General features: G+C 40.8%; 2 protein-coding genes across 2 annotated transcripts; one reads left to right on the top strand and one right to left on the bottom strand.

The window, feature by feature from the left end:
* Nucleotides 1-341: 341 nt before the first annotated feature.
* LOC126389213 (phospholipase A and acyltransferase 3-like) lies at nucleotides 342-5762 on the bottom strand. The gene is made up of 5 exons (XM_050042776.1): nucleotides 5643-5762; nucleotides 4265-4335; nucleotides 2731-2839; nucleotides 2230-2498; nucleotides 342-1190 (listed from the first exon to the last, which is right to left on the bottom strand). Exons 2-5 carry the CDS (start codon nucleotides 4277-4279, stop codon nucleotides 1068-1070), a joined length of 516 nt encoding a protein of 171 aa, XP_049898733.1. The 5' UTR covers nucleotides 4280-4335; nucleotides 5643-5762; the 3' UTR covers nucleotides 342-1067.
* Nucleotides 5763-9238: 3476 nt separating this feature from the next.
* On the top strand, nucleotides 9239-14725 carry ints5 (integrator complex subunit 5). Its single transcript, XM_050042841.1, has 4 exons — nucleotides 9239-9469; nucleotides 11019-11265; nucleotides 11408-13384; nucleotides 13551-14725. The coding sequence occupies exons 1-4, from the start codon at nucleotides 9375-9377 to the stop codon at nucleotides 14268-14270; spliced, it is 3039 nt and encodes a 1012-aa protein (XP_049898798.1). The 5' UTR covers nucleotides 9239-9374; the 3' UTR covers nucleotides 14271-14725.
* Nucleotides 14726-16518: the final 1793 nt, after the last annotated feature.

Below are 16518 nucleotides of genomic sequence, written 5' to 3'. Positions count from 1 at the left end.
AGGGTTGGAAATCACCTTGAAAAGAGAGCAAATGAATCTGTAAAATGATTAAAATTAGCAGCATAATTAGCATAACAGATGTTATGAAAAAAAATATTTTAAAAAGAAAGAGTTCAGAGTATTAATACATAAAATGATCTTGTCTCTGCAAAACATACTAATTTAATAATACAGTATTCTGCTTCTAGTTATAATTCTTAGAAATTCAAATGAACAAAAGTAAGGGAAACAAGTTGAGCTAAGACCAACATTAAATTAAATTAAAACTGAAACCAGACTGAGGTCAGAAGTTGAGGTTTGGAGAACAACGATCCTGCGTGAGGGGACACTGTGACATCACACAGAATCACACAAATTATTCTTTATTCAAAACAATACAAACAGTTATATGTCAGAGGAAGACAAAGTGTTATAAATACAGTTAACTGATGACATGTCGTAAGAAAACTGCAGGAGTGTCGAATAAGTTCAGTCTTCATGATCCACACTATAAACTTTAAACAGCAGGCTGAAGTGCATTAGACTTTACAGAGCTTTACTGTTAGCTGCAACCACAAAGTCATCATATTAGCTTATTTTATTATTTTTTTTTAATATTAATTAATATTAATTTATTTTAATATTCTCCTTGTCTAGCTTATTTTTTTAGATAACCAAATAGCAGCAAGGCATTTTATCAATAGAAAAGACCCCCTGACCTGTCACACCCCTCACAGTCCAAAAAATATCTACATGTCTTCAAATCTTATTAAAAAGTTTAAACACATTTCATCTTGGCAGCTTTATTAGTGTGTGCTAATGTGTTTTCTGTCGGTACAAATTTTAAAAAATTTGAAAACTACAGGGCCTTGATCCTGAACCAACCAGCTTCACATTGTTATTCAAACCAAAGACGGCATGAAGGACACATGGAGGTAAAGTCGATTAGGCGAGACACAAATCAAATTTCTGGCTAAATCTCAGATGTGAATTAAGGAGTTTTCTGTGAGCGATCGTATTAAGTATCAGTTTGGCTTTGCTGGTGATCTGTTCATCAAGCCCCTGTAACAGGCGAGACGGGACGTCCATCACTGCGTGTTCTTGTTTTCTTTCTTGCTGCCTCCAAACAGAGCTCCTGCCAGAGCCACGATACCCAGACCCACCACTGCGGCCACGCCCGCCACCGTGACGGTTTCTCCTGCTTTACGCACCTGCAGGGGGGAACAGACGCCTTTAGTTAGTGGGCAGAGATATGATGAGTCTTCTTCACATTCAAAACTCCATTGGGATGGAGTGGGAGGGGGATTGGGCCTGAGGACTACAACTAGCGGTTGTACGTCTCCACCAACCAGCCAAGTTGCAGTTTACATCCATGTCTGTCCAGACTCACATGTAGCCAGACAGAAGACAAAGGGTGCGTTCCAAATTGCATACGTTTTCTTTTTACTTTTAGTAGGCACTACAGCTGCCCTTATAAAGCACTTCAAATATGGATGGTGCTACAAAGAAGCTACATCTTCTAAAACATGGCTTCACACACGTCTTGAACCCCACAGCACACGAAATCTATGCAATCAGCAGTTTCAAGGTGGACACCCAAGATTAGTGTCTGCAATTCAGTTTCAGATAAAATGTCTCCCCTTCTGTTCCTGAGATATGATATCAAATAACAGCCAGAAATCATTATGACATCATAGTGACCTTTGACCTTTTGGAAATAAGTGTCATCACTTTATCATTTTATCCTGTTAGACACTGTGTGAAATTCTGTCATAATTATTGTTTGTATTCTTGAATTACAGCCACAAACATGTTACAGTGACCTTAACCTTTGACCTTTGACCACCAACTCCTAAACAGTTTATCCTTGAGTCCAAGTGGACGTTTGTGCCAAATTTGAAGATATTCCCTCAAGGCCTTCCTGGGATATCACATTCACAAGAATGAGATGGACAACACAGGGGAGGAGGCATAGAACTGTCTGTATCTCAGAAACTACAAAGAGCATAATCAAGTATTTGGTTTCTATGAACTCACAACAAGTTGAATATCAAAGACTTTGACGTACCAGATTTCAAAACTTTAGACCAATCAAAACAAATTTGGCATTTTTCCTCATCATACTAAATATAGTCTCTGGGCAAAGCTGGGTTGTTTCATGTTTTTTGTGTTTAGCTACTTGTGCAAATGAACTTGACTCATGACAGACATCCACAATAGACTACAAAAGACTAACTTAGGCCCACTGACCTGCCGTGACTCTGCTTTTCCGTAGCGCAGCTCGTTTGCAAAGTGCTCACAGTTCCCCCTGAAGACGCAGTACGGCAGCTCACTGCCCACCAGCGCACAGGCCTTCCTCACAATGACGCGAGCAGGGCGGGGCCTGTACTCCTTGTCCAGGCCGTTGTTGATTTTCCACTGGTTGGTTCCCACCACATCCCACAGCTCCTCTTTCTTCACCATGGCCTTCTCAGTCAGGACAGACATCATACTGTTGGCGCCTGCGCCCGGAACCTCAACTATGAATAAGACAGAAACGGACATGACGTGTGTGGGTTTATGCTCTAAATACTGCAACACATTTTATGTTCTGTGAGTGGATTATGAATCAGTTCAACCAAACAAATAATCTGAACTGATACAGTGCTCTGAAAAACTACATGTGACAGTCCATGTGAGCTGTTTTTGTTCCCGACTGAGACGGGTTAGTATTTGGGGGACAGCTGTGTGTGTGTGTGTGTGTGGACTCACAGGGTGGTGCCAAGTGGACAATGCAGCCATCACCAACATACACAGCCCAGTGCTGATAGGAGCCCCGGAAGATCTCAATCAAGTCCCCGAGCTCTGGTTTCTCATCATACTTGGATTAGAGCAGACAGAATAAAATGTTTGACATTGCAACAAACTGTTTGGCAACAACTGCAACACATCTGACCTGACTGCACTCTCTGGGTTAAACAAACATAAGATAAGACTTGTATTGGGCGATAGAAATAAAACAGACTTGAATTAAAATCAATGAAATGCTACATTCAATAATACCTTTGACACTTGCTATAAAAATTGCATAATGACACATAATTGCTGTAAAAGAACACAAAACATCAAAAATAACAACCACAAAAAGACTAATTTTCTAATTAATCTGTATTCTGATTAAAGGAACACTTCATCCACAAAACTATGCCATGTTAAAATTATTACTGACTTCACGGTGGTTCCAGAAAGAGGAGCAGCTTCAGTAGTGTGGAATAAACTGTGGCGTCCTGAATGTTTTATGAACAGCCCCGGACTTCTCAGACTCTTTTAGCGAGTTACTGCTCAGAGGGAACTCATTCAGCGGCTCCTCTGGCAGCAGCACAGCGTCTCTCCCTCTACTCTCTCACCGTGCGCACACGGGAGTCTGTGTCGTTAAGTGATTTTGTCATAAACGTTTGGTAATGTCAACCTACGTGATGCTCGCGGCTTGACAAAAAACTACATATATGTGAATGTGTGACAGTTGTGGTATCATAACAGCCTGTCACAGGTTACAGCGTGATGATTAGAGGAGAAATGGCAGAGCATAAAGGTCCAGGTGGAGAAAAAACAACTCAGTCATTTAGGATTTTGCTAAAAGAAGAAAATCACCTGTTGATTTATATATATAGATCACAGGGAACATTTTTAGTATTTGGGAGCTGTTTAAATGTGTAATTGTGGTAGATTTTATTTTGTTGAACTATTAATATTGTAATAGAATCTGAATCTCACTCTGAGTTACTGTTGTTGTTCACAAACTAAAGAAATGAGAGATCATTTTTGTGAACGAGTTTTACATGCCGTCCTACGTTCTTAAATTAATAATTTAGTTTTTTACTGATTTATCATATCGTCAAGAATATCGTTATCGCAAAAATACCCTGAAATATCATGATGTTATTTAAGGGCCATATCATCCTCCCCTATTACAGAACACATGCATTTCTGCAAAAGCTTTACTTTTGAAAACTGAACTGTAAATAAAATATGCTGTCTTCAAAGCCGGACTCCAGTGATTGATGCATAATTTGGGAAGTACTGAGCGTACGACTGGATAAAAAGACTTGGATTATACTGCACGAGTTGTGCGAGAGTTTGTTATCAGATGTTTTGATATTGCTGTTGTTAAACATGGTCCCCAGTCTATAAATCAGTATGAACGTTTTCCACAAAGGTATGCAAGACAAACAGATTTTTCTTCACAAATTCATGGTAACGCAACATTTTGTGAGTGAAGTGTTGCTTTAAGCGATAATTTCCTTACCAGTGTCGGGGCCATGTCGGTGTTTCGTCTGTAACTTTGGACTGGTTTGACTTTCAGGGTGACTTCACTGCCTGCAGGAACAAATGATTTTATAGACCAAATATTAGCAGACAGTTAAAGTAAAAAAAAAAATTACATTCCCCTTGGTCATACTGTATCTGTGTGTTTAGATAGATAGATAGATTGATAGATAGAACTTTATTGATCCCAAACTGGGAAATTCTTGTGTTACAGCAGCAAGTAATCAAACAGTTGTCTATGCTTGTTTGCTCTTGATTTATTATTATTATTTGTCCCTTCCTGCTCAGAGTTACTGAAAACTTTCCTAAATCACTCCAAAGCTACGACTCCTTACTAAAATTATTTCGACTAAGTTAGGAGGTCTCTGAAACTGATCCCATGGCCCCAGGTCTTACATGTAGATCATCTGTTACCCACATGATGTGTGTGACACGCCATTACAGCTCATCTGTACATAGAATATCAACATACACTCAGTTGCCAGTTTGTTAGGTACACCTGGCTAAAACAAAAAAGTACTGCAATAAATCCTTCTTCATGAAGGTCAGTTTGTTGTAACTGTCTTAGGGTGGTGTTCCATCAGATAAGCATATCCTCATTGTTTTTCCTTATCCGCTGTGGGGATCCAAGGGAAGGAGGGATTGTTGTATGTTGTAAAGCTCTCTGAGGAAAATTGTGGTTTGTGATATTGGGCTTTATAAATACAATCTAATTAAATTTAATTGACTCAAAGATAATACAAGTAGTCCAATGTACTACCATTTAATAGCACCACAAACTACAGACTCCAAAATGACTATAAAATTCAACACTACCTCTGTAAATTGATATAATTAGCTATAATATTCATGGTGGGAGCATTTAAGGCAGGACTGCTGTATTATATGCAATAGTTGTAACTAGGTGTACCTAATAAACTGAGTATCTATAGAGCATTTATCGTCCATGCAAGCAGAGACAGTAAAATTAGTGCTCAACTGGTAACCAGCAGCTAAGACTCTCTAGATGTGCGCATGCTTTGATAACTATCAGCTAGCTTTAACAAACAAATAAATAGTTTTTAAAAGGCTTATTCATATTACACTATCAACCAGCAGTTATGTGGACAAAGTGCGTCATTTCATCCCCAAAAATAAGGTTTTAAAGCTACATAAACCGAAACCGAAACAATGTATTAGCTTAAAGCTAATGATTAGCTTGAACCGGTCCTTGTTTACATCATTAAAATGCCTTGAACTGCCGTTAGTTTGAAGCTGACGTCACAGCAGCTAAATAAACACTGCAGCGTCACGAGCTCACGAAGCCTCAGCTCACATCACGGTTCAGTTTATATTAACGTCTAAACACTGAGTCTTACCTCTAAATATGAAGTCCACAGGTCGTGTTAGTGTGAGAGGAGGTCACACCAAAGATCCCGACACCGGAGCTCAGCTGTGAGCGCTCAGCTGATTGTTGCTCTGTGAGGCCGGAGCTCGCGACCTTCAGAATAAGAGCCTCAATATGACGTCATCTAACTACAGACCTACTACACAGTTTAACTAACAATAAATAAATGAATAGAGGAATAAAAAATGCTATTATTATTATTATTGCTATAATTAATAATAATTAATTAATTAATTATTACAAGTAGTAGTAGTAGTTCGTGACCTTCAGAATAAAAGCCTCAACATAACGTCAAAATCTAGCGTCATCTAACTACAGACCTACTACACAGTTTTAACTACAAATAAACAAATAGATATATAAATAGATATATAATAAGAAAAAAAATGTATTATTGATAATAGTAATAATAATAATAATTGTTATTATTATTAGTAGTAGTAGTAATGGTAGTACTAGTGGTAGTAGTGGTAGTAGTAGTAGTAGTAGTAGTAGTAGTGGTAGTAGTAGTAGTAGCAGTAGTAATGCTAGTAGTAGTAGTAGTAGTAGTAGTAGTAGTAGTGTTAGTGGTAGTAGTAGTAGTAGTAGTAGTACTAGTAGTAGTAGTGGTAGTAGTAGTGGTAGTGGTAGTAGTAGCAGTAGTAGTGATAGTAGTAGTAGTAGTAGTAGTAGTAGTAGTAGTAGTAGTAGTAGTGGTAGTAGTAGTAGTAGTAGTAGTAGTGGTAGTGGTAGTAGTAGTAGTAGTGGTGGTGATAGTAGTAGTGGTAGTGGTAGTAGTAGTAGTAGTAGTAGTGGTGGTGATAGTAGTAGTGGTGGTGATAGTAGTAGTGGTAGTGGTAGTAGTAGTAGTAGTAGTAGTAGTAGTAATGGTGGTGATAGTAGTAGTGGTAGTAGTAGTAGTAGTAGTAGTAGTTAGTAGTAGTAGTAGTAGTAGTAGTAGTGGTAGTGGTAGTAGTAGTGACCATTATTTAATAGGCAAGTCATGAATAACAATAATTGTTATAAATATTACCAATAATAATGACAACATAAAATAAATGAATAAATAAATAAGTAAATAAACTTATTTGCCAGTTTTGTTGCATAAAAAAGATATTAGACTGCATTATATAGTTGTTACTCAGTTATTTAAGCCCACCCTAATTCATATAAATGGTGGACAAATTAATAATAATAATATTAATAATAATAACCTTATTTGTAGAGCACTTTTCAAGCTGAAAGCACAAAGTACTGTCTAAGGTGAAGAAAATAAAACATACTGCAACATTTAAACATTGTTATTATTACTCTGTTATTTAGCCTACCCTATAGATATCACTGATGGACAAAGTAATAGGAACACTAGTCAGTATACAGTTAAACAGTACCACAAAACTTCAGCCTTCAAAATGATCAAACTGGCTGTTGTGTTACGTAGTATTAGTTTCAGCTATCTTCCATCCATCCATCCATCCATCCATCCATCCATTTTCATCCGCTTATCCGGGGCCAGGTCGTGGGGGCAGCAGGCCAAGCAAAGCACCCCAGATGTCCCTCTCCTCAGCAACGCTTCCAGCTCCTCCTGGGGACCCCAAGGTGTTCCTGGGCCAGATGAGATATGTAATCAGCTAATCTTTACACAACAAAAGTGGCAACTGAGAACAGAAATCCATTTTGAAATCCATTTGATGCAACTCCCTCCTTTGGACTATGTTGCCCTGGTGACCTTCAGTTATGTGTAACAAAATCACATTGTGTCATCATGATCATATCTCTCCAGAATGATAGCAACACTGTGTGTGAAATGTAAAAGGTTGCCAGTGACTTTCTCTGCTGTGGCATAAAATATATGATAAAACACACTAACCGTTTAATCACAGTGACACAATCAGATCTTAATGTTGATTAAAATTCAATGTAATTTAAAATCAGCTCAATAATTTTAGAGATTTTCTGTTGTGTACAGTCACACAAAACAGGCTGTGTTATACTGTAATGTCCTTCAAGAGTGATAGACTTGTCTCATGTTTGAATATTGTAATTTGCTGAAAAAACAGTAGCAGGTACACAGAGGTCCCATGGTTGGCACTGTTCAGAGAGCTTCTTCATCTTCACACACTTACTGGCAAAAAGAACAAATTTTATGTCTCTCATTTTAATCTGTAACCTCACACCCAGTTCTGAGTCGAACTCCACCCACTGAAAAATGCTTTAAAAAGTGGGTAAAAGGCTGCAGAGAGATGTGTGATGCAGGATGTGATAAGAGGGCATTAACATTCATTCCATGGCTGATCAGTCCCACCTCTGTCAGCAGTGACCTTGCAGGATTCAGGGCTGATTTAAAACAGTGGATGACGTATTGGGTGATTTTAAACCCATTAAATGCTTTTTCTTCTAGCAATTTGGTGTGTCAGTATGAATCACCAGCATTAATGTGTTTCATTACAGTGTAATAATATTCAGTTTGCAGCTCTAAAGATATGTTAAAGTGTGCAGTAACTCTTTCAAGAGATGTCTGTCTTTATACTGTTTGTCCCCAAACACATTTCTGTTGCTGCTCTGTTGGACCTCAGTTAGTTGTGACAACCAGTTTAAACATTTTCAGATTAAAGTGATAATGAAATGAAAGCTGTAAATGTTACAGCAGGGAAAACATGAATTGTGGGATAGAATGTAAAAGGCAGACACATAATGTAAAGGAAAAGACAAAGTAAAATTTAATAGCCTTATCAAATGTCATGCTGCTATTCCATTTTTAAAATTACATATTACTTGTCAAATTAAAAAATGGTTTTATTTTTTGTTTTACATGGTGTTCATCACTGCATCACTTACAGGGAAAATATATACTCAAAAAGCTTTCATAATTTTTTTTATTCATATTGACCATTATGTACCATGACAACACTAAGGTAAATTCCACATATGAAAAAAGACTTGGCAATATACTACCTGTTTTTGATTTTTAAATAATTTAACCTCAGGGTGATCAGTAATGTGTTTTCTATTGTTATGCTATCCCAATTTTTAGTTGACTGTATTGTAATAGTGTTTCAGTCCATACTGAGGTGACAGGACTTTGACACCAGCTAACTAAATAAACAAACAAACAGATAAATACATAAATGAATGAATGTCATGGATAAATAAATAGACAAATAAATAAATTCATTAATTAGTTTATGGGGGTTTTTCTCTAATGAAAAAAAGATAATATACAAAAATTCAGGTAAATAATAGCGTCACATATGATACAAATACACATGAAGAACACAAAATGATAATATTAAGACAAAATATTAAAATGAAAACAGGAGATCATATATACACAACTATATATATACTTTGATGTTTAATAAACTAAGTGATTTTATATAGAATTCGTTAGAAAAACTTGAGCATTAATTTAGAAAATTTCCGTTTGTGAATAAAAAAAATTGCGAATAAAATAATGAAATTTATCAAATAATTAAAAAAAAACGCCTTTATCTTGATGAATAAATGAATAATTCCAGTCAGTGCCGCTAGGTGTCGCCAGTGACGTCAGCTGTCAGTGTCGCTTTTCGTTTTTCCAACCACAAAGAAGTCCGTACTTCCGGCTTTGGAGCGCCCTTTCTGTGTATTTTACTCCTGATATTGGACAGAGAAACCCACTAAAAGCTGTCACAGCCGCTCCCGTCGAAGCCCCGCGGCCGAGAGGAGGATTTAATGTGACGCTCTAATGTTAAAGGACCAAACGATGTCTGTGGTGTTTGACGGGAGTCCGCTGAAAGCGATGCAGAGCTCACACACTCACACACCGCAGACTGCCCTGAGGTGAGTGCTGCTGCTGCTGCTGCTGGAGGAGGAGAGGAAGCGGCTGCTCTCACACTACAGATACACTTCACTCTATTAACTCTGTTTAATACACTTTATATTTGAGTTAACTTTACAGAGCTCAGCGGGTCAGACCTTTATGTGTTCCTACACTGTTCTGTAGAGCCTGCTCGTGTATAAAGACGTCAGAGAGACGTTACTTGTCAGTTAGTGGATTATTCATGTAACGTTACTCTGTGAAGGATCTGAAAGATGCACATGACAAGATGTTAGAGCCCAAACTGTTGTTTTACAGTGATTATATGTCCAAATTAATAACTGAACACACTTTAAAATGATATTAGTTGGATCAAAGCTCACTTTCACAGCTTTTTCTATCCCTCTTTTATCGATGTTATTATTTCTTTATCTATTTTTATTACACTTTGTTTTATCTGGCTTTAACCTGTGCTCAGTTTCATTATTATTATTTTTTTCTTGCTGTTTTTATCTTGATGGTGTTTGATATTTTATCTGTCCCATAAAGCACTTTTAATTTTTTTTTAAAGTGCTTTACAAATTACAATTATATTTAATGATATTATTTATTTTTCATTCTATATTATATTGTAATTATTATTTTTGTATTAGTAGTAGGAGTATTAGTACAGTCGTGTTTAGCAATTTTATTTTTTATTTTTTGTTTTGTTTGTTTTAATTTGTACAAGAGTTATATGTCAGGGCTGCTATGTTGATGATAAATATTTTTTGTAGAGTCTATGAGTTGATTAATCAATTAGTTGTGTAATTTTTTTTAGTAATTGATTTATTTTATTTTTTTTTTTCAATTGAGAAATGGCAACTTTACAGAGTAACGCCCTCTTAATTATAAGGATTTGCTGTGTTTGTCTTATGTGATAAACACGACAACATCTTTAAGACATTTGTTTGGACTGAGCAATTAATCGATACATGAAGAGAAATGATTTTTAAATTGCTACTTTTTTCTGTTAATTTTTTTTCCATTGATCAGTCAGTCATCTAGTTTTTCAGATTTCAGACATTGTGAAAAATCGCCTCTGCAACTTCCCAGAGCTCAACGTAACTTCCTTAAATGCTTGCTTTGTCTGACTTTATAGTGAGAACTTGAACATATTTAGTTTCCAAAGATAAAAAACAGAGAAACAATGTTTGTCAAGTTGGATATAGCACGTTTTGTCATATTTGTTTGATAAATGATTTAAATTATTAATCAGATACCAAATTGTTCAAGCATTAATTTTTCTCTTGATAAACTCATTAATTAACTGACTATAATTTTGGCACAAGTATAGAAATATTTTAGAGCTACAGTGTCTGGTCAGTCAACATGGTAATCGATAATTAAAGATATTGTTAGTTGCAGCCCTAAAATATATCGTTCTCTTTCTTGTTAGTAGAGGTGTATAAATTGATCTTTATAGGTGAAGAACCTCTCACACACACAGGCACACACTTTTTTTCATTCCTTCCCCTCTTCATTTTGTACTTGTGTTTCTAAAATGTCGTCATGTCTCTTCTTCTCCTGTAGCGCCCAGGAACTCTCCCAGGAGATCAAGTCCTTCATTAGTGGCGTTGACACCGTCCAGGGCCGAAAGCTCAGTGTCCGGGAACATGCACGCTGTGCTGTACGCCTGCTGCGCTCGGTCCCGGCCTGTCGGGGGGCGGTGCTGGAGCATCTGAGGGGTGTTTATGATGAGCATGTCTCCGCCTTCCTGCACAACCTGGAGACGGAGGGTGATGCCAGCTCCAGCGCCAACCTGGAGGACATCATACAGGTGCGCTGACGAGGACACACAGAGCACTTATAATAAAACTGTGCAGTCTTGCCGACCTAAATGTTTTCCTTTATCCATAATAACATAATGGTTGGGAAATTCCCCAGAAAATTGTTTTAAGTATTCCTGTTTCTGTCTGTAGGAGGTCCATGGCGTGCTGTCAGAGTTCATCCGTCTCAACCCTCGGGCCTGGGCCCCTCTGGTATCCGCCTGGGCTGTGGACTTGTTGGGCCAGCTGAGCAGTAAGCACGCCGGCCGCAGGGTGGCCCCCCACTCCTCCAGCCTCAATGAGCTGCTCCAACTCTGGATGTCCTGTGCCGCCACCCGATCCCTCATGGAGGCCTACTCCCAGTGTCTGGCTGCTATGCTGGCCTGGTGTCCTGACGCTTGTGTGGATGCACTTTTGGACACTTCAGTCCAGCACTCTCCGCATTTTGACTGGGTGGTGGCTCACATCGGCTCCGCCTTCCCCGGTACTATCATCAGCCGAGTGTTGGCATGTGGACTCAAGGACTTCTGCTCTCACGGCGCTAAGGACCAAGGGCTAATGGTGATGGGAGTGGACAAAGGCAGCAGAGTGCCAAAGATTGGCTCAGTGGTGGGAATCCTCGGACACCTCGCAGCGCACCACTCAGACAGCATCAGGAAGGAGCTGCTCAGGATGTTTCAGGAAAGCCTGTGTCCATCAAGCCCTCTGTCTCCCACCTCATCCTCAACATCTTGGGAGGGTTCCCCTCAACTCCGCCGTGCTGCAGTACCATTTCTGCTACAGCTGGCTGCAATGTCTCCCAACCTCTTTGGTGCGGTGTCTGCGGAGCTGGTGGAGCTGCTGCGTCCTCCTATCCTGCTCCAGCTGCAGGCCTTGCTGCAGGGCCTCCCCAGAGAGGAACTGGATAACATGCTGGGGCTTGCTGTCCACCTTATTAGCCAGAGCCCATCAGGAGGGTCCAGGGTCCTCCGTTTTTTGGCAGACACAGCGACCCCGGCTTCAGTCATCATCTCCGGCCCTACACCCTCCCCTCATGAGGGAGTCAGAGAAGGTTGCGATCGCCTTCTCCAGATGCTGCTTCTGCATCTCCACAAGCTGGTCTTCAACCGCTCAGATGGAGCTGAAGTCAACCCCCATCACTCTGCTTCCTTTCAGCCCCAGAGGGTCATCCCCTTCTTGGAGGAGCTGCAGTCTCACGTAGGAGAGCTCTGTGCTGAGACACTAAGACTGGAAAGGAAGCGTCACCTCTGGCTGCACCAGTTACTGTGTCTGCTGTCGGTGTATGGGGGTCCCAGCGTGGCCACTGAGGCCCTCTGCCAGCTGCTCACCCAGGCCCACAACCCAGAGGAGCTGGCTCTGGCCTGGCAGCTCCACACCACGCTCTCCTCTTGCATGGCGGGACTCATTCCTGCTGCTGTAGCTCGCTGTGTGGCCCAGATCCACACACACACTCTGGGCCCCCGGCAGCTGAGGCAGCTGTTGCTCAATCTGGCCGCAGCCATCCAGAGTCAGGATGAGGAAAGAAGAGGAGCAGCCGGTGCTCAGTCCTCCATGGCCATCCAGGTGGGCTCAGCAGTCTCAGGACACCTCCATGATTTCGGCCCGCTCCTTCTTCACGGTGACCCGGCTGTATCTCATGCTGCAGTGCGCCTCCTGTCCTGCAGCCCGCTCCCTCGCACCTCCTCCCCAGCACACCTGCTCCTGCTCTCTCGCGCTGCCGTTACTCATTTCTTTCTGGCGCTGCGGAGACGAGGGGAAGCAGGGAAAGTGGGGAGAGATGGGGGACAGGCAGGCGAGGCGGTGAACTGCTCAGTCCTGCTCCTGTCCCGTTTCGCGGCATATTCTTCGCTCACCCTCAAAGCGGTGCTTCAGCAGCTGGTTGAAGGAGCGCTGCACAAAGGCAACGCTGGCCTGTTTGGAGGGCAGATCGCAGACATGTCGGGTGCACCTTTGCCTCTGCCATCTGTGTCTCCTGACATCGGAGCCTCTCTGCTGGACATCAACTGTCGGTTCGGTACTACTGTCAACTTTTCTGGGAGCGTTTGGTCTGTGTTTCATGCCGGGGTGATTGGCAAGGGGCTGAAGGTCCGCACTGAGACACAGATGCCTGATCCATCGGGGGTCATGCAGGTGAGTTGCACAATTTAAGAAGTATAGTTTATCACAGCTTTGCACCCTGTATCTAACTGTTATCTCAGCTACACCTGAAAATGATTTAAGGTACCAGCATTTGTGTAAAAGTGTAATTATATGTAGTTTGTGTTTGATGATCACCATCATCTTCTTCTCTCTGCAGAACATCCAGACTCTGCTGGCTGTCGTAGTCCAGTGCTGCAGCTCCTCTGGTCTTAACGGCTCTATCAACGGCTCACGACCACCATCTGATCCCGATGAGCCGCTGCCCATCAACGCAGAGGCAGCTAAAGTTGTTGCCGTTACGTTGGTAGAGAATGTCTGCCCAGATGTGGCCAATGGTGAGCTGTCCTGGCCCCCAGAGGAGCACGCCCGCACCACGGTGGAGCGAGACATCCACATTCGTCGTTGCTTCGAGGCCCACCCGGTGCTCTTCCCTCTGCTGCAGGTGGTGGCAGCTGGACGCCCGGCTCTCTGCTACTGCTCAGCCGTGCTCAGAGGCCTTCTGGCCACTCTGCTGGCCCACTGGGAGGCGTCACGCGAGATGCTGTCCACAGACTCCCCGTGGCACCTCCAAGCCTCCTGCCTCCTGGTGTCCTGCATGGGAGAGGGTCAGCTCCTGCCTCCTGTGCTAGCCAACGTCCACGAAGCTTTCCCCCACCTCACTCCTTTCGAGGTGAGGCTGCTGCTGCTGGCTGTGTGGGAGTACGTCAGAGGCAACGGGCCCATGCCCCAGAAGTTTGTGTTTAACCCAGAGAAGGGGCTGTTCTGCAGGGATTTCTCACGGGACGGTGACGTGGCGAGATACGTGGCACCGATTCACAGCGTCCTGCATAAAAACATTGACAGACTGGGACACCTGTGCTGGCGGTTCCAGCTCTAATGGATAGTGGAGAGCAAACAGTGTAGAGCAGGTGACAAGGAATAAATAGAGACTGTAAAATAGAGGGAATACTGTGTTACATTGCTCAAAGAGTGGACTGCAAAGTTACTGTCACTGTACTTCAATTTCAAGTATAGCGGTGTGTGTGCGTGTGTGTGTGTGTGTACCTTTTGTACCATATTTTTAGACTTGATTTGATTCTGTGACAAAGACGAGGGGACAGTTGAAATGGCACACATGTATATTGTGTTAATACAGAATTTGCTCCACACAGTATGCAGCCTTAATGTGTCATTTTCTGTGGAAAATACGACATAAATAATTTATAGATTGTTTTGTATCATTTTCAGATTTGCTCACGTTCAAAAATTGTGGCTACAAACAGCTGTGCATCTCGTATTTCGCCAAAACTGTTGTTTCAACCACTTTACAAAATAAATCATTTTGGTCTTAGAGTGTGTTTTGAATTGAGCGTCCTTTGATAATGCTGAAATGTTTTATCAATGATCACCCGAAGTCTTATTACCATGTTCTTTATACCCTTTAGATTCTCTACGCCAGTGGTTTCCAACCTTTGTTGTTTGTGACTGCCTAATACGAAGCATCAAATCACAGGAAGTGGTTCTTCTGTCTTAGAGACTGTTTCAATTGAATAAAAAACTATATTTCACAAGAAAAAGCAAACACTGGAGAAATTTTGAAAAATAAACATAGCTGTGTCGCAGAATTTAGTTAGTTCTTATTTTATACCTCATTAATAATCTTGTGACCCCCAGGTTGTGAACTGAACAGGGGTTGTACTTTCGGAGAACAAAATAACATTTTATAACATTATGTTACACCATAAACTGTGGCCTTGAAAATCACCATAGAGTTAAATCAACATTCTATTTCCACAATTTTTTTGTGACCCCTTAAAATAAGTTTATCCAAAGGAAAATTGCCATGTAGCAGTTATGGAAAAAGTGCAACTGTAAACAATAATGAGCGAATCCAAAAATATATACAGTGCCAAAAACTGGTGAACAGTATGGATCCATAATGTGATGGATGTGTGCTTTTAACACTATTAATGGCGTCAAACTGAAGTGACTGAGTGAAAGTTAATGCTTAGTTCCACCAAAAAAAAAAAAAAAGTGTCTAATATGGTCTCAGTGGAATTGTGGTCTTTTGGAGGGCGTAAAACTATTACCTAACAGGCTGGAAGATGGCTCAAAGTCATGTGTACATATATAGTCAGAGAGAGTTTAAAGGTCCAGTGTGTGGGATTTAGGGGCATCTGATATATAATATTCATAACTATGTTTGTCATTTGTCTATAATCACCTGAAAATAAAAATTATGTTTTGTTAACTTTGAATAAGCTCTTTATATCTACAGAGCGGGTCCTCTTCCTCTCCTGAGACCCCCAGTTTTCAAGCGGACCAGGGCTCACTCGTTTGGTCTGCACCAGAGTTCGAAAGAGCGTTTACACCACTCCAAACAAACCAAACTATCCAAAGCAGACCAGGGTTTGTTTAAAGCGGACCAAATAGCGCCAGTGTGAATGCGTCCTTACACACATCGCATTTTACTGTGGAATGGGCCATTTTAATTTGATTTTTAATTTCTATTTATGCACTTATTTTAACTTATTTTATTTTATGTCTATTTCAATACCACTGTGTTGTTGATGAGGGGAAGTGTGGTTGTTAGTTTTTTTATAAGCTGCTGGACAGTTGAATTTTTCTGCGGGGATGAATAAAGTTCTTTCTCTTCTCTTCTATCCTATTCAGTTACTGCTAGATGCCACTAAATCCTACATACTGGACCTTTAACATTGCCTATGAAACAATTGAAATATTTGGAGTATTTCATATTTCTTGTAGAGGTTGATAACCTGCTTTGGGGACATGGTAAAATCGAGCACATGTACCAAAGAAAATAGCTTAGCAAGCTTGAAAATATATATTTTTTTTTAATGCGCATTATTCTGTCTTTATATGATAAAGAAGATCTTAATCCAAAATCAAAGCCATTTCAAATATGAGGAAGTAATTCACTGGGACAGATGTATTGCCACATCTTTTTTTTTTTGGACTGCATTAGACTGTACACGTGTTTCCACCGCTTGTTCATTGCACTGGTTGGAAATCAATCCCGTTCAAGCAGTGGGACAAATCCAGAACCAATGTGTGCACTTCACTGAGTGGAGCCTGAAGGTGACGTGTCCGCGCCTGAGAGGAGGAATATGCAAACGAGGCCCACG

The sequence above is a fragment of the Epinephelus moara genome, chromosome 4 (assembly GCF_006386435.1).
Source record: "Epinephelus moara isolate mb chromosome 4, YSFRI_EMoa_1.0, whole genome shotgun sequence".
NCBI lineage: Eukaryota > Metazoa > Chordata > Actinopteri > Perciformes > Serranidae > Epinephelus > Epinephelus moara.
This window is presented reverse-complemented; position numbering and strand designations above follow the sequence as displayed.